The sequence below is a fragment of the Maniola hyperantus genome, chromosome 22, assembly GCF_902806685.2.
Source record: "Maniola hyperantus chromosome 22, iAphHyp1.2, whole genome shotgun sequence".
In the NCBI taxonomy this organism is placed as follows: domain Eukaryota; kingdom Metazoa; phylum Arthropoda; class Insecta; order Lepidoptera; family Nymphalidae; genus Maniola; species Maniola hyperantus.
This window is the reverse complement of record NC_048557.2, coordinates 2528706-2554868: the sequence shown is the minus strand read 5'-3', so window position 1 is coordinate 2554868 and position 26163 is coordinate 2528706. Positions and strand designations below refer to the sequence as shown.

General features: G+C 36.3%; 2 protein-coding genes and 1 long non-coding RNA gene across 10 annotated transcripts in view; 1 reads left to right on the top strand and 2 right to left on the bottom strand.

The window, feature by feature from the left end:
• LOC117992689 (uncharacterized) overlaps positions 1-26163 on the bottom strand; it is a 342159-nt gene that overhangs the window by 215114 nt on the left and 100882 nt on the right. The window lies entirely within an intron of this gene.
• LOC117993001 (uncharacterized) lies at positions 3349-5349 on the top strand. Of its 2 annotated transcripts, XR_011238039.1 has the most exons (3): positions 3349-3488; positions 4088-4864; positions 5219-5349. It is a non-coding gene; the product is annotated as an uncharacterized lncRNA (long non-coding RNA). The 2 variants fall into 2 exon arrangements; XR_011238038.1 differs by lacking the exon at positions 5219-5349 and having other exon boundaries at positions 4088-4998.
• On the bottom strand, positions 13562-25506 carry LOC138403910 (uncharacterized). Of its 7 annotated transcripts, XM_069506079.1 has the most exons (4): positions 14552-22573; positions 14391-14463; positions 14255-14311; positions 13562-13910 (listed from the first exon to the last, which is right to left on the bottom strand). In XM_069506079.1, exons 2-4 carry the CDS (start codon positions 14412-14414, stop codon positions 13719-13721), a joined length of 273 nt encoding a protein of 90 aa, XP_069362180.1. In that variant the 5' UTR covers positions 14415-14463; positions 14552-22573; the 3' UTR covers positions 13562-13718. The 7 variants fall into 7 exon arrangements, 1 of the variants encoding a protein (XP_069362180.1); XR_011238033.1 differs by having other exon boundaries at positions 13796-13910; positions 14134-14463; positions 14552-25336; XR_011238035.1 differs by lacking the exon at positions 13562-13910 and adding an exon at positions 25367-25506 and having other exon boundaries at positions 13936-14463; positions 14552-24863.

Here is a 26163-nt window from a genome sequence, read left to right as displayed (position 1 = left end):
TCATGAAGTACTACGTAAGTCATGATGGTGCTGAATAGTGTTTGGCACCTTTCGTAGTACTCCTGTGGGGTACTGTTCCCCTGTGTCGCCAGAGCCAGATCATTGTAAAGCGCGGTCTCGTCGCGCTGGTCTGAGAAGTTATTAATCAGTGCTGTCCTAATCCCTGCCCAGTTCTCCGCTATTCCGTTCGAGTTTATGAACCGCGCCGCTGGACCGGTGATTTTATTGAGAATACAATTGATTAAACTTAAATTAGTGAGTTCCGACCCGGGTTCGGTCCCTATGTAGTGACCTACTAGCTGGTCGCAAATACTTATGAATCTAGGTAAAACGTGTGGGTTCCCGTCGAATTCGGGGACCACGCGTACGGCCTTAAGGATAGTATCTGGATCGTGACTTGCCATGGTGGCTTCCCTGATCGTTTCTAACTTTCTACCTATATCTAAATTATATCTACGAGAGGTCCTACTCGATGCAGGCCCTCTTGGGTTTGATTCCCTAGGATGGAAAATCGTGGAAGCTTAAAAAAATAGGGGGAGTAAGGACACAGGCTAGTTCTATGTACTTACATAAACATTTCTTCCGGGCTCGAATTGATGTCTGGATTCACTTCGGCTTGTGCTTCTAGGTTCTTTGAATGTAGGAACTTCTTGAGAGTGGTCGCGATGACTACTTCTTCTTGAGTATCCCACCCCTTAAGACTGCGCCAGTGAAGGAAGACACAGCCGGAGGGCCCAAAAAAAACTATTACTTATAATTACTTTATTAAAATAAAATTAAAACTAATTTACAATACTAAATTTTGGATTTAATGCTACGCGATGTAACAAAAGAATCAGAATGCCTTTTTGGACTTTTACAATAATTAAAGAAAACTCCAATTTGGGTCGCAATGTTGCAATAGCTGACGCTGCCACTCGTGTCTCTAGCAATATCGTAGAGTCAGCGCTCCACTTAGGGCTATGCGATATAGAGTCAGCGCTTCACCTAGAGCTATGCGATATAACTACTCTGTAGCACACGGCGAATTGCTTTTCTTCCTTTTTTCATTTCTTTCTTCCTTTTGGATGCCTTTTGTTCTGCTATGGCTTCTTTCTCAGGTGTGTCTGTAGCTATAAGACTCTTCTCTAGCTTTCTAGGCTTCCTTTTTCCTGTTTTAGCAGGTGCCTTAAGTGGCTTCCGAAACTGATCTGGCGAAATGAAAGACTTGATTTCAGGTGGACTAGTAATCCCACTTTCATTAACAGTTCTAGGTATAATAACATTAGATTGACTTACAGAATCATTAACAGGGAGAAGCGAAACATTAGATGCACCAGATTTTTCTGGAGTGGTAAAAACTGACATGGGAGATGTTTCCAAATGTTTTTTTTTTTTTTTTTTTTTTTTAATAGATATAGCGAGCAAGCGAGCAGGCGGGTCACCTGATGTTAAGTGATTACCGCCGCCCATGAACATTTGCAGCACCAGAGGATGCCATGAGATGTTCAGTGCCACATAAGTTTTCCAGCAAAGATGGACTCGTTTGACCTCTAGATATTTCTTCAGCAGTGCTGTTGGAGGGTCTTGGAGACTCAGTTGTTCGAAGATCCAGTGAGTTGTGTTCTACCTCTAAAATCTGATGGTGGTCAATGATCGCAGATTCGACAATGGACTCATTTGCATTTTGTGGTCTGTCAGTAACACTGCTGGGCGCGAAGTCCTCGCTAAAAACATGTCTATCAAAAGGAAAAATTCCCGGTTTTTTGAATGCTTGTGCTATGTTTGATGGTGTCATAGACTTTGTGAAAGTTTGACCAATCAACGCTCCCACATCATAAATAGTGATAGGGCATCCAGGATTGCGCAACATCCAGGAACTCATTGCAGCGTAATAAAACGTTTTGAATGGTCCGTGAATACCAACATCTAGTGGCTGTAGCCGCGCTGATGTATGCGGGTGCAATGTAAGCACAGTAACACCCGACTCTTTAGCAAGTTCCAGAGCTTCAATGGAAAGGTGTGACTCGTGGTTATCCATTAATAAAATTGATGGGTATTCTTTCGAAGTTCCTGTTTTAAGTATGAAATGTTTCATGACATCTAAGAACAGTTCACTGTTCATCCACCCAGATGGATTTGCCAAAATCAGTGAACCAGGGGGTGTACCAACAGCCATGCGAGGATTCGTATTTTTCCTTGGGAATATAATGACTGGTGGAACTGCCTGGCCTCCGGCGCTTATGATGTTGCACGTCGTTACAAGAGTCCCCTTCTCGCCACTGGTGACTTTGCAAAGATTTCTTCTTCCTTTGGGTGCCAAAACCCGTTGGGTTTTTTGCACCGTGGTGGTGCCGTGGTGGTGTCTAAGTTATAAATTCTTGTGCCATCAGCAAATGCAGGATGGCGCTTTATCACAGTCTCTAAATTATCAAAAAAGTGATTTACAGTTTCCTTGTTAAAAGCAGATGCTCGTGCTAAGCTACGTGCTTCGGGCTTACGCAGTGTCAAATCACGATGTCTTTGACGCCCCTTAACCAATCTATTCCAGCCATACGGTTCGTTTTCCAGGTCTCTGGCATTCTGATGTTATTAATTTTGGCCATTTCGTACGCCACTTGTCTGCAGTCGTTGACAGACAGACCGTAAAAAAGGCTTGCACATTTTGTGTAATATTCTTTCAGTATTAGCTCTTGATCTCTGGAAAATACTTGATTTACGGAATAGTTTGGTGTCAATCGTGGGAGCTGGTTTTGAGTTTCTTTTTGTTTATTATGGTATCTTTGAAGAGTTGTAAAAGGAATGTTATTGTCAGCAGCAGCTTGTCTAATACTTTTTCCATCTTTTATGGCCTGCAACGCATCGCGCATTTGTTCATGCGAATGAGCGCCTACTTTTCTTTCTTCTACTCTATTCCTCGGCATTTCGGTCAGTTCACATTATTCCAGTCCAGTAATCCAGCGAGTTAATCCAGTCCAGTGCTGGACTGGATTATATCGTCCACATTATTCCAGTCATTCAAAAGCTGTTAGATCGGTAACACTATAGTGACAATGCTTTCAAGAAAGGAGTTTAGAAATTGTTTTAAAACTGTTCAATTATTACTGTTAGAAGAAGTAACTGATGTAGTTGAAGAAGAACTAAAAAGAAAAAAGCGGATTTGGGTGAGAAACTGGATAAGCGAAAGAAATGTAAAAGGAGGCTCAACAATGCTTTTGCAACAGCTGAAATCAGAAGATGCCTATGAATATAGATTGGCAATGAGAATGACAGCAGAAAATTTTGAGGAGTTGTTATCATTAATTTCAAACAATATTCAACGTAACGATACATTATTAAGAGATGCCATACCTGCAAAATTAAAACTAGAAGTCACTCTATCCTTTTTATCTACTGGAAATAGTTACAGAAGCCTCAGTCATCTGTTTCGGTTGCCAAAATCATCTATATCGCAAATCATATCAGAAGTTTGTCAAGAAATAAAAAGGGCATTAAAAGATCACATCAAGGTAACTAATTTTCTTTATTATAATTTCCTCATACTTAACACTATTTCACATTTAAGCTTGATTGAAAGCATTCATAATAATATTGGCGTATTCTGTATCTTCACACAATAAATTAAGTGAATCATCAGTGGCTTGGGTGTCTGTAGTAGATGCTGGACTCATTGAAAATGTATTAGAACTTGGACCAGGCGCTTGTAGTATGTGAGAATAACTCGTATTACTAAATCTCAAATCGTTCAGTCTACATTTTGTTACCACTTTTTGTATTTCTTCTTGGCCTAGGATAGCCTGTTCTGTGGAAAGTTTTCTTAATTGCGTTGCAATGTATTTTCCAAAGATATCAAATTCATCTTCCTCTCTTTCTGAGTTGGAGAAGTCATTTTTGATCTCCTTCATGTTTTTGACAATTGCAGATAACTCTGTTAATCTAGACTTCTTCTTTCGTGGTTCCGGTGCAGAAGTTTCCGGTGTAGGAGTTTCCGGTGTAGGAGTTTCTGGTGTAGGAGTTTCTGGTGCAAAAGCGGAGGGATCGTCATCAGCCCGCACTCTAGATTGAGATTCTGTATTTTCCTGAAAATAAAATTATTATTTTATTACAGGTACCAAGTACGCCACTCGAATGGGGACAAATCGAGAAAGGATTTCGGAATAAGTGGAACTTTCCCCTTTGCTACGGAGCGATTGATGGAAAACATATTAAAATTACGGGCTCCAAGGAGTATGGAAGTGTGAATTTTAATTATAAAAAAGATAATAGCATTGTTTTAATGGCACTTGTAGACCACGATTATTGCTTTACCTATATCAACGTAGGAGCAAATGGAAGTGCATCTGATGGTGGTATTTTCAAAAACTGTTCTATCTATAATCAATTGGAAACTAGCGGCTTTATACCAGAAGGAGGGGTAATTGTAGCTGATGCTGCCTTTCCATTAAAAACATACATGATGAAACCATATCCTGGGCCCAATTTAAGTTTTGAAGAAAAAATATTTAATTACAGATTATCACGTGCCAGACGCATTGTCGAAAATGCTTTTGGAATATTAGCAAACCGATTTCGAGTTTTCGAAAAGGCTATTTCGACAAAGATAGATACTGTGGATCACATTGTATTTGCAGCTTGTTCTCTACACAACTGGTTACGAAAAAAGTCGAGCGCTTATCTAACTACTTGTTCTGTTGACCGCGATGATATTGATACCCACAGTTTGATTGAAGGTATGTGGAGAACTGACGTACGCGGTTTAAACAGTATCACACAGCAAGGCAGTAACCATTCATCGTTAAGTGCAAGAGAGAAAAGAACACAGTATACTAATTATTTTGTGAACGAAGGGAAAGTACCGTGGCAAAATAATATGATTTTTTAAAAAGTAGGTAACTGTAAATTTTATAGTCACTGGTTGTAGACGAAAATTCATTTCAATTTATCATTCATTCTAAATAATCTTAGAATTATATAATTTCATTAATAAATTCTGAATAATTTAATTTCTTAACAAACAAACCTGTACTTTTCTTTTCACCATTGCATTTCTTATAAATGAATTGAACTCGGCGAACCATTTTATCTTCGGCTGGTAAACATCACCACTAGCACCAGAAGTGGAGGATTTTTTAATCTTGTCCAGTTCAAGGTAGTATGTAGATCGCATACTTTTTATTTTATTTTTTACATCTTCTACAGTAAAACCTTCTATTTGCATACCCTCACAAATTTTTTGCAGGGCGGATTGGCGCATGCCTTTGTGTTTATAAAATTCTGAAGTGATATCCCACAGACACACATGTTCTCTATACAAAGAAACAAACAGAAGAGTTTGGTTTTCAGTTAATTTCATTGTTAGGAATTAGCTATAGAACTCCACAAAAAACAACAATGCGTGTTCACTGTAAAACGTGTAATCAAGCACTGGATTGGCCGTTCACACTATTCCAGTGGCGCTGGAATGGGCGAGCTGGAATGAAAAATAGACCGTCATTCCAGTCACTGGACTGGATTGATCACTGGAATGGGTACATTCCAGTGCAGGTTCACATTGTTCCAGTAGCATTCCAGCACTGGACTGGAATGCTGGACTGGAATGCTACTGGAATAATGTGAACCGACCATTTCTGTAAAGTTATGTTTCCATTAGGTTACGGAACTAGAAGTTGTTTAGATGAGGGTACACAATGGATCGCGATCCATCGTGTACACAGTGAATCGATCCACTGTCCACCATGTAACTACCACACATTTCGAGATTAAATTTCTCGAAAAACATCAATAATATCGTGATCTTTTTAGCATTCAATCACTCCATATGAATGTACAAAAACAATCAGGATAAAATATATTGATATGAGAGCTTCATTCTAAGATATTAAAAAAAAGAAAAACTTACCTGATCGATCGTTTTAATTAAGTAAACCAAAATGGCGCACTCCCGCGTCTGCTGGTGAGCGCGTCCGCGCAGTGACTGCGGGAGTGGCAGGGGGTACGCACGGGAGAGACGTTCATAGCTTTGTTTTACTCTTACATGAATAAACGGTGCAAATGTGTGAGTGATCAATTGTGTACCACTGATCCACTGTTAACCATGTGACCCTACCTTTTTATTTTACTCGATTCCCTCGCCGTCGCATGTTTTTTCCTTTTGCGAGTACCTTGGTTAGCTTCTCCCACTGTTACTGTATCTGTTTCATTAGTTTCCAAGCTATCCATTATAATTTAATAAATGTATTAGCAAATTTTACGTATCACACAAACAAAACAGAAAAAAATAACCTCAGAAGCCAACGTAATGTCAAAAAACGAATGCGTTCAAACAGAGAGTGTTTTGTCGACTTGTCAAAATGGCGGATCTGTGTCATCATTGGTTGAGTGGACAAAACGCTTTTTGTTTTAAAATTTTGAGCGGACTCGTTTTGTCTGAAAGTTTAGAAGCAAAAAGATGTCATAGACAAAGAAGATTAATACTGCGTCATAGTACTGCGTCGATAGTTTATTTTTTTCAAAATATGTGACATAACACGTTTTGAAAGTTTGCTCCTCATTTGCATGCTGTGTCTACCTATATTAATTAGCTTATGAAGTATTTTGTAAAATTAAAATTGTGATTGATGTCAATATTTAAGCTGTTAGTAAACAAGAAAATAAAATAAAATTAAAATCCTTTCCAACCACTTACTGACATGCACCTAATATTTATTTCGTACCACTTGCTAAAAAAAGTGACATTCAATGCCACAAAAAGCGTACATAACAATAGTCATTTTTAATCTGTTAAAAACAGGGAAAGAAAATTGTACTGAATTTCATTCATCCCCTAGGGAGAGAATGTGATTTAAATTTGGAATACTTAGGTACCGAAATTTATACTGAACTTTTTATTTCTTTTTATTTATTTATATTAAATCACACACTGTATTACAGGAGAATCTCTGTATTTACAATAATTAATTGTGTCATACTCTGTACTTATACAAATCATTACAATAATTTCTTAACGGAATAAACAAACTTTCACGTGCGCTCGATCAGACTGACGTCCCACACGCCAGCGCGCCCCCCTTCGCCCAAGCTCGGCTACCGCCGACAACGGCCGAAGCGCCATCGGTACCGTCGTAGCGACGCGGCGCGTTACATCGGCCATCCTGCAAAGTGAATACCACCAGGGTATTCACAACGTGTATTAGTGGAGAATACAATGCTTAAATTATTATGTAATTGAATAGATTTGACCAGATCAGACTGAAAGTCAGATATCCAAATTTCCAGAAGATCTATAAGATCTTGCGTAGGTATCTACAATGTCTGCTTCACTATCAGAATCTTTGCTTTTGCATGACAGTAATGTATCAGAAGCAGCTACCGCTACAAACATGTTGTAGCCTTTCATTCCTTTTACACTCTGAAATTGATATCGATCATCCTAGAATTACCTAACCTGCGTTACTTTGTATGTCGTAACATAAATTTGATCTATCTTGTGATTGACCCCAGTATCGGAATTAGCGGAATGATTATGCCACAAATCATATACTCTATTGTTTCCTTCCTTTCCTGCTTCCTTCCTGTCTTCATTACATTTAGTCCTTATATACAGCTGTTGCTTCCTCATATTTTACTCGCACTGTTCCTTTTTAAGGTGCTGTCTTCTGCAGAGTTTCTCATTTCCGGAACTAAATTCTCCTTTTGGGTGAACATGAACTCATAATAATATGGCGTGAATTTTTGTCGTATCTTAAACTGTTTGATTGATTCAGATAACTAATTCAGGAGCTGCGCTGTCCCATAATGTTGGTTCCTGAGCACTAGCTCTTATCGCATCTAATGGCCTCCTGTTTAGTCGTTCAGCTTGATCGTTGGCCCGTGGAGCAGCAATAACGTGTGATGAATCCTATGCGTTGTACAGAAAGCTTTAAAATATCGATTGGATACAGAAAGCCTTTGGTTGGAGATATTATTCAGTTATATGGGTATATTCTGCTAAACGTTTTACCATAACTTCTCTTTCTCAAACAACTACTTTAAACAGGCACTCACATATTATCTTTATAATACTTGTCATGCGGTAAAAACAGTGGTCGGTCTTATCTAACAGTAGTATGTATAGTATCTCTTAGCAGTCTTAGCCCAACACGACCTACGGCGGCATCATGAAACATCTTCATCTGAATCACCATCGAACATCCTTAGGCACGGCAAATCGTTCACTATTTAATGTATTCCCTTAAATGCGTCTCTCTGACACATGCAAATCTCTGACGAAATAACGACATTAATGTTTTTTCAGTTCAAATTTGATTATAGATGGACTGAAGTTTTCCATCTTGGAGCTGGGCTAACAGAAATCAGTCTTCAGCATTTATCACAGCTGAGATCCTAGAAATTGGATTCCGATGTAGTGCATCGACATATTTTATACTAGTTTCTAGCCTAAGATCCACCTCCATAACATAATCCTGAATCTGGAACCACTAACGTACAATTCTTAGTACTAAGTCTCGTTTGGCACAGCTAAACAATCAGTTATGTCTTTGATATTATGTCAGAAATGTGACTCCAGTTATGTAGATTCTGAAGCGTTTTAATAAGTCTACACCTGGGTTATCTTTGTAAGAGAATACTTACAATACCAATTTCACTCGCATTCGTAATCGTAGGTATTTCTGTTTCATACTTAATATTATACAATGCCAAAACCAGTTCCAGTACAAAATTTCAGCTCTTTACCCTCAATATTAAAAAAAATCTTAAACTCCATAGCAAAATCTTAAACTCAATATCAAAATCTTAAGATTCAATTTCATTGTGGCATTCTTAGCCAAGGTTGTCAAACAACATACATAGTTCCATCGTGGCACTCATAACTAAATTCATCATCAAATATAATACAATACAATTTAGAAATAACAAATCAATGGAATGTTTAGTACGGCACATATAATTGCATTCGCAACATACAGCTGATACATGCTGGCTGAGTTTCCTGTGGGCTCTTCTTAGACCTAGGCGCGTTTGGAACCCTCACAGCTTTAGTTTTAAGTTCATGTAATCCACCACTACACCATTGTATTGCAAATTCAGCAATTGACAATCACAAAGTCTGTTAACTACAATAATACTCAATTTGAATAAAGGATTTGAGTTTGAGTTGAATAACTGCGCTCGTGGAATATATATATTTTCTTTTCTTCTTCTTAACTAAGATAACCGGTGAGGAAAAGTTTAACTACAATACATTAATTATTCCTGATCTTATTATTCACAGAACCTTAACCTTAGCCCGCACTATATGCAGTTCGGTCTTAGCAAGCCTATATGTTTTGCGAAAGACTGGTGTCGAAGAAGTCAATTCACTTTTCATTTCGGATAAATTATTTGGTCCAAGATCTTTCGTGTCAGCCGCGAAACAATCTCCATATTCCAGAAGCAATTCATAGTCTACACTGATTCTGTCATGCTTATTCACCAATTTTGAATTCGGAGAATTCTGATTCACAACCTTGCGAGCTCGAAGGTATGCAACCATCTGTTCTAGTGCTAGGTCATATTATATTTATTTAAATACGTATTTCTCTATGAAGTAGAAAATTGATTTTTGAAATGTTCTGCAGTCTGTTCTGGTAAAATCAGTTCAAAAAAATACCAAATAAGGTTCAAACTGAGATAGAAAATAAAATCTACAGCATCATGGTATCAGAATCAGAATCTAAAATTTTCAGACAATAGGTACACGTAATACACAGTTCATAAAACAGAATGTAACTAAACAGCATAATAAATAGCATGAGTCAAAGTTGAAAGCGATTAGTTTCAGTTTCATAAATATGTGTTTCGTGTCTGAGGCAGAATCAGATAAAATAAATGTACAAATGTTATATTTTGCAATGTCCTGACGGGGCTTCATGTTGTAATATTGTAATATTATATATTTTATGATGTAAAACATGAATGCAAATAAATAAAGAATAAATAAAATCAGCATCAGAAACAGAATTGGAATCAGAATCGGAATCTGAGGTGACAGAACAGGAGAGGGAAAAGATTAGAACCGGTTGGTATGAGGATTGGTTCCGGATAAAATCGGCATCAGATAAGAATCGATATCGGATCAGGATCGGTATCGCATCTGAATCAGTATCAGATCAGAATCGGTGTCATCTTAACGATATCTGATTGTATCCAGTATCGCATTAGTATCGATATCGCATCAGTATCGGTATCGGATAGGAATCAGTTTCAGATCAGATTTGGTATTGGATCAGGATTTGTATCGTGTCATAGTCAGCATCAGATCAGAACGATGTCGGATTATATCCAGTATCACATCAGTATCGGTATCGTATAGGAATCAGTATCAGATCAGAATCGGTATTGGATCAGGAGCGATATATTATCAAGAGTCAATATTAGATCAGAATGATATAGGATTAAATCCAGTATCGCATCAGTGTCGGTATCAGGTAGTTATCAGTATCAGAACAGAATCGGTATCGGATCTGGATCGGCATAGCATCAGAATTAGTCAGAATAGGTCGGAAGGATATCGGATAATATCCAGTATTGCATCAGAATTAGTATCAGATTAGAATGATATCGGATAATATGCGGTATCATATCAGAATCAGTATCAGGTCAGAACGACATCGGATAACACTCGGTATTGCACCAGAATCAGTATCAGGTCAGAACGATATCGAGTAATATCCGGTATTGCATCAGAATCAGTATCAGGTCAGCACGATATCGGATAATAACCAGTATCGCATCAGAATCAGTATCAGGTCAGAACAATATCGGATAATATCCGGTATTGCATCAGAATCAGTATCAGGTCAGAACGATATCGGATAATATCCTGTATTGCATCAGAATCAGTTTCAGGTCAGAACGATATCAGATAATATCCGGTATTGCACCAGAATCAGCATCAGGTCAGAACGATATCGGATAATATCCGGTATTGCATCAGAATCAGTATCAGGTCAGCAGGATATCGGATAATGACCAGTATCGCATCAGAATCAGTATCAGGTCAGAACGATATCGGATAATAACCAGTATCGCATCAGAATCAGTATCAGGTCAGAACGATATCGGATAATATCCGGTATTGCATCAGAATCAGTATCAGGTCAGCAGGATATCGGATAATGACCAGTATCGCATCAGAATCAGTATCAGGTCAGAACGATATCGGATAATATCCGGTATTGCATCAGAAATCAAAATCAGTACCAGGTCAGAACGATACTGGATAATAACCAGTATCGCATCAGAATCAGTATCAGGTCAGAACGATATCGAATAATATCTGGTATCACATCAGAATCAGTATCAGATCAGAGTGATACCTGATAAGATCCGGCATCGCATCAGTATCGGTATCGGATCAGCATCCGAATTCCGAACAGAATTTCAGATTAGTCAGAATCAGAACAGACAGATAATTCAGATACAGAAAACAGAAGCTCAAGGCCAACAGACAGATTAAATGAAATAAAAAAATTACGCACCTTAGTTTTCTCGGCCCGAAAAGGACTCAACTCGTCACCCTCGACCCCTGCTGTCTTGTCTTCGCCAGTTTACATGGTACAGCACGTGTAATTAATTCGCCTTTCTGCCATAATACACCCTATTGTCCATGTTAATAAACTCTGAGGTCGCCAGTTGTTCCAGTTCATAAAGTTGCCGGTACAGCAAAATACTTGACAAGATTTAAAACTTTAGTGTCGTACACACACCATCATTATTTGTATTTCAGAATTCCCTTTGAAATAATTACAGATTGACCTAAAGTATGTTCACATCAGCTGGAGGCCTTAAGTGTGTCACTACGGCTGCAGTGTCATATCTGTTAATCTGTCGATTAAACTGTTTTGACCCATGGCTGGTACAGAATCACCGGCAAATTCCTTTTAACATTGTATCTGCCGTTATCTATTTCTTGTAAATCTAGTAATAAACCCTTCTTTCTAGCATCTAACTATTTGAACATATCAGCGTATTTAGAACTTCTAGGAAACACCTTCACACACAAAGACTTTCATTTCTTCGAGTAAAATCACTCAACTAAACGATTAAACCATAACGGTGATTGGCCCGCCAAGGGAGTTTGTATTATCACTATTTTTCGTAGTCTTTCCATTTAATGAATTGTATCCAGCCAGTTTTCCGCGTTCTATTCACGTTACATTATTGTCAGGATCAAACGTAGGTAGTCTAGAAAAACTTCTCAATTATTTTCTTCACTTTCTTTGTTATCCGTTGATCACTTCATTTTTGGGTCCTATTTACATAATACCACTTCTGAATATTAAATCACACACTGTATTACAGGAGAATCTCTGTATTTACAATAATTAATTGTGTCACACTCTGTACTTATACAAATCATTACAATAATTTCTTAACGGAATAAACAAACTGTCACGTGCGCTCGATCAGACTGACGTCCCACACGCCAGCGCGCCCCCCTTCGCCCAAGCTCGGCTACCGCCGACAACGGCCGAAGCGCCATCGGTACCGTCGTAGCGACGCGGCGCGTTACATTTATTTAGATACAAGATAGCCCTTGACTGCAATCTCACCTAATGGTAAGTGACGATGCAGTCTAAGGTGGGAGCGGGTTAACCTGGAAGGAGTATGGCAATTTTTATTAAACCCATACACCTTTGGTTTCTACACGGCATCATACCGGAACGCTAAATTGCTTGGCGGCACGGCTTTGCCGGTAGGGTGGTAACTAGCCACGGCCGAGGCCTCCCACCAGACAGACAGACTACATCTGTGTTTTTTTTTTAATTACCAACATAAAGAATGTTTAACAAATCCAATTTAGACACAGCAAAAACCACGAAGGTTTACACCATTGAGTTTGTATATAAAGCATTATACATCTTTTTGAAAAAGGAATACGCATTTATTATGCAGTTATGATTATTAAATAAAATTACGAAAACCGACAAGGCCGTATGAGATTGATGCCTTTGCTTTTCCGACAAAAAAATATTAGTCTAGGAATTTGCCGCGTTTTTCTTTTCTTCAAATACATAAACGTTAAGTTTATTTTAATTTATTTTAGTAAATAAGTTAATGTTCTAAAAATACGTTCAATAAATGCTTATATCATATTATTATTGTGTTAATTTTTTCGCAAATGGTACGAAAAGTAGAGTATTTACCTCGGTGATAAAGCTGTCTTAGTCTTGGGTGAACTTAAATCCCTCGCTACACTCAGGACTCGTCTTAAATCTACGCTCGCGATTTAAATCGTCACCCGCGACAGAAGACACTGCTTTATCCCCTTGGTTAATAATCTACTATTATTTGTATTTTGATCTTTGTAAAATTCTTGTACATATACTTTAAAAACTTACATTAAATAACACCAGTCTCAGTGACTTTAACAGCCTTTGTTGGTTTTATTTCTTACTAGCTAATCCGACCGACTTCGCTTGTGTGAAATTTGATATACTTTTATATACATAATTTTTCTCTGTATTGTATTGGGAACATAAAAATACTCACTATAAAACTGTTTGCTAGTTCATTAATCTACTAGTTTTATATTGGCAAATATTTCTGTAGGTAAATAAAAAAATTGCAAATTGTATATATGAAATGAATTTATTTATCAGACAGGCCAGCACGAAACTCAGTAGCTGCTCTTTTTTTAAACAAAATAATAACATAAAGTTAATTTACAATCAAACATTGTATATAATATGATTAAATTAATTTTTCTCTTCACGCTTTTTTCTTATTTCTAAAATTTCTCTTTCTAGTATGGCACATTTTAATTTCTCTTCCTGTATTGCCATTGTTATTGCATGTTCTTTTTCAGCCATTTCCATACGTCTCCGGTGTTCCTCGTCTTTTAACATTTTGCTATGGCTTATCATGCTGCTTATGTAGTCATCATGGTCCTGTAAATAAAAATCAGGTTATTATTGGTTGATTTATAAAGCAGTTTAATATCATCAATATGTTGATCATCGCTGACTCACTACTGAGCACAGGTCTTCTCACAGAATGAGAAGTTCCATAGTCAGCCACGCTGGCGAAGTGCAAATCTGACCTTTGAGACTATTCTGGTGGGGATGTTTTCCTTCACTGTTAAAACAAGCTGAATAGTTCCCAAGCACGTACCTCTAGTATGTGTCTGGGACTTGGGATTGAATCCCCGACTTCCTGAATAGGAGGCCAATGTCTTCACCATTAGACTATCACCACTTGTACTATTTAATATTACTAGCAGTATAAATTTTACCTTTCTGGACTTCAAACCACTATCTGTGATATTACTTGATATTTTTCGTTTGGGCACCTGCAAAACAATTAAGAATTATATAAAAATACATAAAAATTTACATTGGCAAATAGATAAAATTAATTATTTACAATACCTTCTTTGGTTGAATTGTGCCCATTTTTATTATTATTTATTGGAGTAGCAGTGATTGCTTCATCTTGAAGGATCTGTAAGTTATTGTAAAAAATTTAAGTATACCATAGATTTCATACACAATATCACATACTTATTATATTATTATTATTTTAGGCTCACCACTATCGGAGTAAATTTCTGAATATCTACATTTTCCATTATTTCTATACAGCTATCCTAAAAAGAATTAAATGTTGTAGTATATTGGATGCAATTATTTCTGCAATAAACTCATAAGTCGGTAAAAATTCAAGTCCTCCATCTTGGATTTCCGAATAAATGTCATCATCAAATTCAGCACCCTCGAAAACCCTGAAAACGCCCCTGAACACCCATGTCAATTTTTTGTAAAAAAATCCATGTCCGCCATCTCTCCAAGATTCTTCTGCTGCTGATAATGACCTCTTGCCTTGGTCGCCTCAGATGCAAGTGTCAAGTCTGCGGAGACTCCTGCCATCCTCTCCATCAGATCATTGATTGTCATCCTTTGAGAGACTATTGTAGAATCAATGAGCCCTTTCAAGTAGGCTAGAGGGCAATCTCCTTCCAGGAATCTATTGTCCTCTTTATAAAGAAGGAATAGATTAATGAACTTAACCACCCGCTCTGATCCGAGCTGATCCCAGTTTCCGTCCAGTAGATCTAATGTTTCTTGCGACACCAATTGGGAGGTTTGTAAGGTTTTCAGGACTTCAGCCCTCATGGTTTCAACAACTTTGGTAGTTGTTTTAGGGCTTTCACAGGCATGTCTCAAACCTCCCCACAGTGCGTTGAAATTGATTAATTTGGATTTATTGTGCTGATGAGGTTGTTCTGCAGGAGGGGCCGAGGAAGGGGGAGAAGGAGGAGCTGGTGTTTCAATTTGTTCAGTACTGGGTCCTGGAAGATTGATATTAAGAGAGCTGGTGTAACATATAACATGTATAACATATAACATGTATATCATCTATATTACTAATATTATCAAGATGTATATAGTTTGTTTGTAGGAAATAATCTCTGGAACTACTAAACCGATTTTGAAAACTAGTAGAAAGCAACATTATTCGTGAGTGTAGGCTATATTTTTTTGATTGATGGCTACAATCCATATTGGGATGAGAGTATAGAACTCTCTATTTCTTTAACTGAGTTAGGCACTAGGTAGGTTACTGTAAAGTATCTCGAAGTAAGTACCTAGGTACCATCAATTCATTCTATTTCCGTTCCAGATACAAGACGATGCTGCAGATATTCATGGTATAACTCAGCAGTCTATAACCACAGTATGCCGACGAGTAGCAAGAGCAATATTAGAAAAAAGATCCGATTTTATTTAGAGAGCGGCGCTAGCGTCGCCAGATGTATACGGGCTCTGTAATAAATTTCATTTTAAAAACTTTCAATATATGTGTATCATAAGTGTTTTTATGATTAAATAACGGTGCAACGCAAACGTGAAAATGATTGCAAAGAATACTGTGACGAAGTTTTCATAAAAACCATGTTTTAAATATTAACTATTAAAAGTGAATTTATCAACAAAAACATTAACATATTAATTAATAAACTAAATGTTAGTTACCTTTTCAAAGAAATACATAATATAATGGACAAAAAAGTGTACAAAAGTAATATAAACAAGTTATTTTGCTAAATGCTAATTTAAAATGACCGTTTGTTTTTGTTTTGATTATTCAAAGAACATCGGCGTGGGATTACCTGAATGTTTTAGGAAGCGTCTAGAAATGTGACCTATGCAAAACTTAGTAATTTAATTGGTTAGTTTTTATACAAAATTAGTTTTGTAAGACTTTATCGTAGATTAAATTATTAAATTAATAAATTATTATTTGATTAAATTCATATCCGGTGTTGGTTATGAATGACAAAACATTACCAGAGTTGCCACTCTAGAAAAAGTTACCTTTAAAATAGGTATTTCGTTATTATTAATTAATAAATAAAACTGTTTATAAATCAGTGCTTACAAACTATATTTATTATTGTGCTAACTATTACCCGCAGCTTCGCCCCCACGTGACTCAAGGAAAGAATAATTATTGAGGGTTTGTTACAACAATTTTTGATGTAATAGTTGGTTTGTAATGGTTGGTTACTGGGAACAGTTTATTTGTCTGCGCTTAAACTTGCTTTACGGCTCTAGGCTAGGTGTAACTATAATCATGCAAAAAATTACATCAATCCGTAGTTCTGTTTCGCATTTATAATATTATGGTTAGGTATATTCCGTAAATGCATCAACTTAATTTTACCAGAACATCTCTACACAATGTCCGATACAAAACTATAGTGCATACCTAGACTTGTTAGATACCAAACCATCGCACTTACATCCGCGCTTATTTACAGTAGGTACGCTGCAGAAAATAATGTACATCAACCTTTAGAATGAGATTTCGGTTTTGTAGAGCGTTGTTTCTGTCACTCATACCTATGTGACGTTTTGTCAGTCTTAACGACAGAGGCGATGTCTCCTTCAAGCTACTTGAGACTGGCAAAGTGCATTGTGCTGACATGGCACTGGAAAAAGCCATATATTAAGAGAAGAAGAAGAAGAAGACAGAGGCGATGCTCTACAAAACCGCTACCTCTTTCTAAAGGTCGATGTACATTATTTTCTGCCGCGTAGGTACTGTATATTAGTGTTGAGTTTACTGGACGTCTAAAAAGTTGAATATTTTCTTTTCTTTATACTTATAGAGCATTATCCAAGAGCTATTAAACAACTTATATATTGTAAGTCGTAATTAAAATAAAATTAATGGCAAGACTTATTGCCATTGCCATCTTGACAAGTATTTATAATCGCTGTTGTTTTAAATGAGGGTTTATATTAAAAGCAGAATAAATGAAAAAGGTTTTATATCTGATTTTTAATAGAAGAATAAAAACTTTTGATTTTTAATAGATTATTGGAATGTCATCTGAACATAGTGATAGCATATGCATCTGAATAAGATAAAACCTTACAGGATAAAATATGGTAAAAATTGGGTTAAAAGGAATTTAAATACCTACAAATTAAATAACAACTTCAAGACTTGTATTTCAGTTGTATTCGCAGTTTTTTTCCAGTTTCTAGTTTATCGTTAGTTAATCACAAGCTTCCTCTCTGATTATCTCGTGTGTTTTGGCTCTATCAAAATATGAGAGCCTTGCTCCGGATTGGTTGCATATTGCCTTTCTAGAAGAAAGAGGTAGTTACCAACTATCCCTAATTAATAGGGATCTTGGTTCCATTGTCAAATCGGAACTGTTTACGTGCATAACAACTAAACTATAATCACAGACTAGTACATCATGCTAAATACTGAAAAAGATCTTTTATAGACAATGCTAATGCCAATGGCATGTAAAGGACCATTGTTTAGTAGGTAAGTATCTTAGCTGTGCTCGTTTGCTACTCTTTGTGCGCATGAATGAATGAATGAATGCATGCGCGTGATTCGTGCATTTGCAGTTGCAAATGTCACTCGTCAGAGTCTCTGACTCACGAGTTGGGCACACAACTCTTAAGTGTTTTTACTTGATAATATTAATGCATCAATCTTGCATATACTACCAACCAAAGAGTATGTAACCACTACGTTACTTTCATAATCTCAAAATATAAAAATATTAATATCTTTTTTTTGGTGGATCCTGAAATGAAAAATCTTGGTGATTATGTTTAAGTAATGGACCCCCTGTGGTATTAATATTTTTTCCTACATAGACGCATTCAAGGTAAAATTTTGTTTGAAGCTCGCCTTTGTTCTTTTAAACTGAGTGACTTAAGTAATATGGTGTATTTACATTAATGATTCAATTGCCATCTACGATTACATGACTGTACTACATCAACAATTTAAAAAGGAAAACATAATATTAAATAAAAACTCTTATAGTAATATTTCAAAGAGACTACAGAAAATTATTAATTTAACACAAAAAGTGCAAAATACATACTTCATAAAAAAATCACAAAATAAATCTAAAGCTACCTGGAAAGTAATAAAAAATTATAAATACAAAATGAAAAACGAAATACAAGAAATTAAATATAAAGATACAATTATAAAAACCCCAAAAGAAATAGCATCTACTTTTAATAATTATTTTATCAATGAAATCAAAATTACAAATGACAAAAACTGGAAACCTATAAGAATTTCTTCCAACACTAATTAAATTTTTTTATATCCATCAAATTTTGATCAAATTGTAAACATTATTAAAGATTTAAAGAATACAAATGCTGTTGGTTATGACTGTGTAAATACAAAAATTATAAAAACCTGCTACTCTGCGCTTACGTATCCTTTAACACACATAGTCAATTTAATGATGGAAAAGGGATGTTTTCCGGACGAGCTTAAAGTCGCAGTAGTAAAACCTCTGTTCAAAAAAGGTAACAAAAATGAATTAAGTAATTACAGACCGATAGCTATTTAATCTGTTTTTTCAAAAATTTTGGAACGTGTTATATATAAGAGATTTTACGATTTCCTAGAAAAATATAATATATTGACGCCAGAACAACATGGTTTTAGACGTAATAAATCGACTCAATTAGCTACTTTTGAATTACTCTAACATTTGCTAGAATGTATAAATAAGAAACAGTATGTGGCAACAATATTCATGGATATGACTAAAGCATTCGATCATGTCGACCACCATTACCTTCCCCTTCCTCCCCGGACCTCGCTGCGAGTAGACGTGTTGACACTATATCGGACTGAAATAAATTTTAAATTAAATATTTAATTTTTAAATTCGTAATTAAATTCTATTAACTAGGAGTGAATAAATAGTAAGTGCATAAGTTGAAGCTACCATCTTGTAGGGGTCGTCGCCTATATACGTAAGCCCCGCCCATCAGTGAAGACATCTTGCGAGGGCGGTCTCTTCGGCGGCGCAAGCGCCGCCTCTAGTGAATGCCGGTCAGTAGCACACCTCCCTAGATTTCTGTTGCACTGGTACTTTCAGTACGACTCGGATTTAAAATGCCGCGTACTGTGTTACCTGCAATTAGTATCTCACAACCCGGCTCCTCTGAGTCCGATGCGACCGCGCCGAGTGAATCGAGCGAAAGGAGGCCGAAACGCAGAATAGAACGGGCATTAGGAATGAATGAGCTGTTCACTGTTAATTAAGAGGATTTAAGTATAGTCGAACTACTCATGTGGTCGAACTAACCTGTTCATTCGTAATAGGTGTAGGTACCTGTTACAGTTATTCATTAGTAAATTAATTAATTACTAGCTGATGCCCGCGACTTCGTCCGCGTGGATTTACGTTTATCAAAATCCCGCGGGAACTCTTTGATGTTCCGGGATAAAAAGTAGCCTATGTGTTAATCCAGGGTATAATATATCTTCATTCCAAATTTCAGCCAAATCTGTTCAGTAGTTTTTGCGTGAAGGAGGAACAAACACACACACACATACAAACTTTCGCCTTTATAATATTAGTCGAGATCTGTATTTGGTACTGTATAATGATGAATTGATGAATCATTATTAGTATGAAAGCAAGATCTAGTGCTTTTTTTAAAATATCCTAAAAGTTAGAGACCTTTATCAAAATATTTCTGATATATGCATGAGCCAAGTGAGCCAAGTTTAGATACGTATGTAACATATCAACTTACTTAATTTCAATGATATGTATTTGTATTTTTTGAAAAAGCAATATATATAATATAATGAATTGAAATTTATGTTTAGTTATTACAAGTTAATTACTAAGTCATCAAAAGCATAACAATAATGTATATAAATAATACATTATTAGACATAAGGAAATGGTTACTGAATAACAATCTAAATTTAAACATATCAAAAACAAAGATAATGTTATTTCATCAACCTCAATCAAAACCACCGAAATTAGATATTAAAATGGACAATGAGAACATTCGTATAGTTAACGATGCAAAATTTTTGGGAATAACATTAGATAGTGGCTGCGGTTGGAAGCTGTGCATATCGGAGCTATGCTCTAAAATAAATAGTTTTATATACCCTCTTCAAAAATTATCGAAAAGTACAGGTAGAGAAGCAGCCATAACTGCTTACTATGGATACATATACTCCATAATAAAGTATGCCATCATGTTCTGGGGAAATTCGACAGATAAAAATAATATATTCAAAATGCAGAAAAGATCCATAAGAGCAATCATAGGGCTTAAACCATGGGAGAGCTGCAAACCTTTTTTCAAGCATCTGGGTATATTTCCGTTACCGAGTTTGTATATGTTAGAATGCGTCTTATTTGTCAAGAAACATCAAAATATATTTAATAGACATCCTGTGGTCACAAAAAACCTTAGAAATATACAATGTAAGTTAGACCTTCCTGCCCCAAGATGTGCATTATATAAAAATAACGTATGTTATATGGCTATTTATCTATACAACAGGCTTCCGGAAAATATAAGACTATTAAATTACACTAATTTTAAACAAAAAGTTGTAAAGATACTGAAACAAAAAAATTACTACTGTGTTACAGAATACATAAATGATAAAAATTTTAAACAACAAAATGTTTAAAGTTAGTATAAGTAAAGATTAAAGTATGTAAATATTAAAGTAATAGTTAAAATTAATTTAAAACTAATGTTAGCTTATAGATTAGATGTATAATAATTATAATAATATAGTTGATTGTTAGCGCAACCTATTTTATAGTTTTAAAGCTAAAATTTGTACGCCTCACATAGGCATGAAATAGAGTGACATTGTACCAACACCTTACATATACCTAAGGTAAGAGAGGCATATAAGGCCCACTTTTATTTAAAATTAAATATTTTTATATATAATCATGATAAAATGACAAACTCCAAAAAGCTTGGGGTGCTCAACAGAGCAAAGCGGTACTTCGCGCCCGAGCATAGGCTCCTACTCTATAAGGCGCAAGTCCGCCCTCACATGGAGTACTGCTCCCACCTTTGGGCTGGAGCACCCCAGTACCAACTCCTTCCATTTGATCGGATCCAAAGGCGGGCTGTTCGACTTGTGGACGATCCCAAACTAACCGGCTCGTTGGAAAGCCTGGAGCACCGCAGAGACGTTAGCTCTCTATGCGTGTTCTATCGCCTGTATAATGGGGAGTGCTCTGAAGAGCTTTTTGACCTCATTCCACCCTCTTTTTTCTACAACCGCACCGCGCGCCACCGTAAGGAATTTCACCCTCACCATCTGGGTGTCTGGTGCACTTCGACCGTCCGCTGCGCCAGATCCTTCTTTCCACGCACGTGCAAACTGTGGAACCAACTCCCATCGGCGGTGTTCCCACTAGATTATAACATGGGGTTATTCAAGGGGCGGACCAACAAATTCCTAAAAGGCCGGCAACGCATCGGCGGCTCCTCTGGTGCTGCAAATGTTCATGGGCGGCGGTAATCACTTAACATCAGGTGACCCGCCTGCTCGCTTGCTCGCTATATCTATTAAAAAAAAAAAAAAAAAAAAAAAAAAAAAAAAAAAAAAAAAAAAAAAAAAAAAAAAAAAACTCATTCGAGATAGGCTTAACATTTATTCCACTTTGTTGATGTATCAAAATAATTACATAAATATTAAGGTATTATTGAGAAATCAAGTTTTTTTTAAGCTACTGTTTTGGGCCTTATTAAACACTATCAAGATATTAAGGCCCGCAATATAAATAAACATTTTGATGGTTATTACTGCTTTTAAATCTTTTTAACTTTCAACTTAAACCTAAAACAATATTTCGTATATTTAAAACAGGAGGATATTCTTAATTAGTGGTAATATTTGGTTTTGGGCCTTATTATACTAAAGAAATAAGAAATCTTCTATTTAACTCTAAAACAGTAGGTTAAAAATAAAATTAAACCTTTATTAGACACATCCCTTTAAATATCAACTTTTAAAATATTATTTTAAAAAATCGCTCATTTTTTACATTTTAACAAAATCTTAGAGGGCCTTATTAAACCTAAGGACTTTTTAAAGAATCAAAACTTATAACGAGTAACATATTCTTCACACAAATTTATTTAGGTATTTGGAACTTATACTCATGTTTTAATTAGGAACTTGTTATTAAATCAGCCTTGTTAAGAGATCACAAATACTCCAAATTATCTTAAAATTACTTAAATAAAATATTGACCGTGTCGTTAAATGCAATCGGGGCAAATAAAAGCTTCATCGTCGTCTTTGGTTAAACCTACACATTCTTCGTGATACCATTTAGCACAATTTTTACATCTTCTCATATCCTCTTCTCTTTCTAGTTTGCACCCATGACAAAACCATCTATCATTCATATCTGTTTTAGTTTTCTTGTTTTTACCTATTTTATTTTGGGTCTTGGTTTTCTTACTTTCCTTCCTAGTCGACTTTTTATTTTCCTTATTTAGTATAATTTTTTTATTATTTTTTCTTACTGTCGCATCTTTAGTTTTTCCCCTCTCATAACTATTATCATGCTTCTTCTCAAATAAATCTTTGACGATTCTCTGTCCTTTATAATTCATGGCTTTGCGTCTTGGACGGGACTTTACAACGGCAAAGTTAGGTGTTGGTATCAGTTCCTTAAAAGTTGTCGTGGAAGGTATTTTATTTTTGAACTCAATCAGTGGAACATCATCATGGGAATCATCAGCCGAAATTGGTGAACGCATTTCTATAATTTCACTCGCCAATTTCTTGTAACTTTTTTCTGGAGTTTTTTCTCCTTTTCGTATTAAATCATCATTCTCTTCATCGGAGTCACTAAAAGGGTCATAAATGTTGATACCTCGTGTAGTTTGTTGATAAACAAAGTTTTCAAAAGCCAAAGATGACTCTGAATCCGAAGATAAGACTTGTGTAATGGTTCTATTTATACCAGAAGGCCCTGGAACTGGTGAATGCATGACGAACTCTTTATAAGACTTTTGTTCTATAGTTTCTTCATTTTCTGAATCAGAATCAAGCGATGGAGTATAATCTACCAAACGTCTTTGAAGAATCTGCTCAGAAACAGCTATTGCCGGGCACGTTATATTGGGGGTAGCTTCTCCTGTATAGTTTTCTTGTCGAAAACTATTCAGTAAAGATGGAGAAGCAACGTCGATTCTAGAATCCATCATAGCTACAGAGTCTTCAGCATCAGTAAGATCCGTATCTGAATTGTTTTCCAAAGGACGGTACACTAAGGTATCAGGAGGTGTCAATATATGCGTTGCTGAACTGGGCAATTGGGGGTCTTGGTTTTCAGTTAATAGAGATGGCAGGTAGGCATCTTCTGGTATTGCGTTAGGGTCTAAGGGAAACAATCCGGTTGCTCGAAAGCCATTAATAATATTTTCTGGGGTCACGCTTTTTGCCCAAACTTTGGTAAATATTGGATTAAAACGCGCTTTATTGATCTTTTTGGTAGGGTTGTGGTACATGAACTTCACAACTTCTTGATCCCAGAAATTTTCAAATGATTTATTGACTGATTTGTCCAGCGGCTGCAACTCATGTGTTGTGTTCGATGGCAAGCAATACAATATTATATCATATTTTTCTGCTGCGTCTACTATATCATAATCTAGATGGCACGAGGCACCGTCAAATATCAGCAAACATTTTCCCGGGGACTTGTATTTTCCCAGATGTTCTATAAAATTAATGAACAAAGAGCTCGTCATACTACCCTTAGGTGCCATTTTCACTAGTGTTCCAGGGGGTAAGTTGTCTGTGAATTCCTGTTTAAGTCGTATACCCTTAAAAAGTATCATCGGAGGAATGCTATTTCCTGCAGCACTAACACAAACAGCAATCGTAACATTTTCCGCATGTTCATGTGCTACCATATGAACCCTGCGATTGCCTTTTTCAGCTAAAACTTTTTGCTGGTGATGGATAGTTAACCTGCAGCCTTTTTCGTCGATGTTATATAACCTTTCTGGGTGATTGGGAATGTCTAGTTCATCGTACAATTTCTTTATTTCTTGAAAGTGATGCTGCACTATGGACTTATTCAGTTTCTGTGCTCTAGCCGGGTTCATAAGTTGAGCCTTGCGGATTGAAATATTTGGGTTCCGTTTCATAAACATGTTGAACCAGTCCCTACCCGCTCTGCCAGTTTTTTTATTGAAATTGTTTTCAATTCCCTGCTTCTCACAGAACTTGTAGGCCTGTGTTCGAATGACTTGGGGTGTAAGCGGCATGCCTATTTTGGAAAATTTTATAATTCTCTCCACTAAATCTTTTTCGTGCGCCTTTGACAATATGGGGGCCCGCCCAATTTCTTTTTTAGATTTTCCGGATGTCAGGTGGTTTCGTAGAGTTCTGCGAGGTATATTATAACGAGCCGCTGCTTCTCGTTGTGAAAGTTCACCGTTTTTCACAGCAGCCATTGCCGAGGCCAAACTATTTTCTGACCACAGGGCCCGCTTCCTTTTAACTGGCAGGGGTGGTGACGACATTCTAATCTGCAAAGAAAATATCTTATAAAGTTTAAATTTATTCAGTTACATTGGCAGAATGAATAGTTCATTATTACACTTTAATAATTAATAAATAAAAATGTTTTATATTCAACCGTTAGTCCGACGAACCATTATTATCATAATAATAACAAGAAAATTGATATATTTTAACTTTTAACCCTTATTTCACTTCTTTCTATTTCTATTTTTGCAAAATATTTGCCTAAGCTCTGTCCCATTTACAACTTTACCAAAATTCATTAAAATCGGTTCACCAGTTAAGCCGTGAAAAGGTGACAGACAGACAGACTTACTTTCGCATTGTTTATTCTAAAATTGCACTTTAAAGTAACCATTTATTAAAGTCAACCTTTTCATCTCATACGTTAAATAAGATGTACGGGCCTTGTAAGCAACGGAAAGCGTGGGCCTTCTTAGCCATAGTACAAATTCTAGAATAACGGAAAATATTAAATATAAATATAGGAATAAAATTACTAACTTACCCTTTCTCATGCAGCTAGTTAACTTGTGTTCACATCCAAATAAGAATAAACATCGACTAACTCAAGAAACTTAATTAAAACAAAGTTTATTTTCGTAAAAAAATATATGAAGAGCAGACGCTACCTCCCGCACCGACTGTATGAACGCTACTAACAAAATGGCGGCGGGTGCGTAGCAAAGCGTTGTTGCCAGCTCGTTGTATCTACTACTTCTATGTGTGCGGGATGTGTTGAACGAATAATACTATTGCAACTCTAATTTTTCGATACTGGGCCTTGCAACCGGCCGGGCCTTCTATGCCTGAACTACCTTATTTCAACAAAGAAATAGATTTTGATTTTGATTAAAATGCCCACTTCTTTCAATGAACAATTGAATGTTATGCAGCAATTTAAAGCTTTAGCAGGATTTAAGAAGGTGGTTGGAGCCATAGACTGCACCCACATTAGAGTTCCCAAAATACAAGGCCCTAGCGGTCTGTTCTATGAATCGTAAAGGATATAGTTCCTTGAATGTTCAGGTACCTTTTATTTACCTACTAGATTATAATAATATCTACATTATAGCTGCAATAATGAACCTAAATACCTATTACAAAGTGAACCTATGTTTTATTGACAAATCAATTTTATTTCAGGCAGTTTGTGATGCAAGATTGAAAATCAGAAATATTGTTGCTCATTCGCGTGGCTCAACTCATGACTCCAGCGGGCCGATTGCCGTAAACTGACATGTGACATCGCAATAGAAATATCCTTAAGAATCGTGATCGTTACAGTTGATAAATTTGCTATCG

Coding starts and splice junctions, on each gene's coding strand:
- LOC138403910 (XM_069506079.1), bottom strand. CDS start 14,414: ATGGGCACAATTCAACCAAAGAAG. Junction 14,312..14,390: donor GCACAATTCAACCAAAGAAG/GTATTGTAAATA, acceptor ATTGTTTTGCAG/GTGCCCAAACGAAAAATATC. Junction 13,911..14,254: donor GTGGTTTGAAGTCCAGAAAG/GTAAAATTTATA, acceptor TTTTATTTACAG/GACCATGATGACTACATAAG.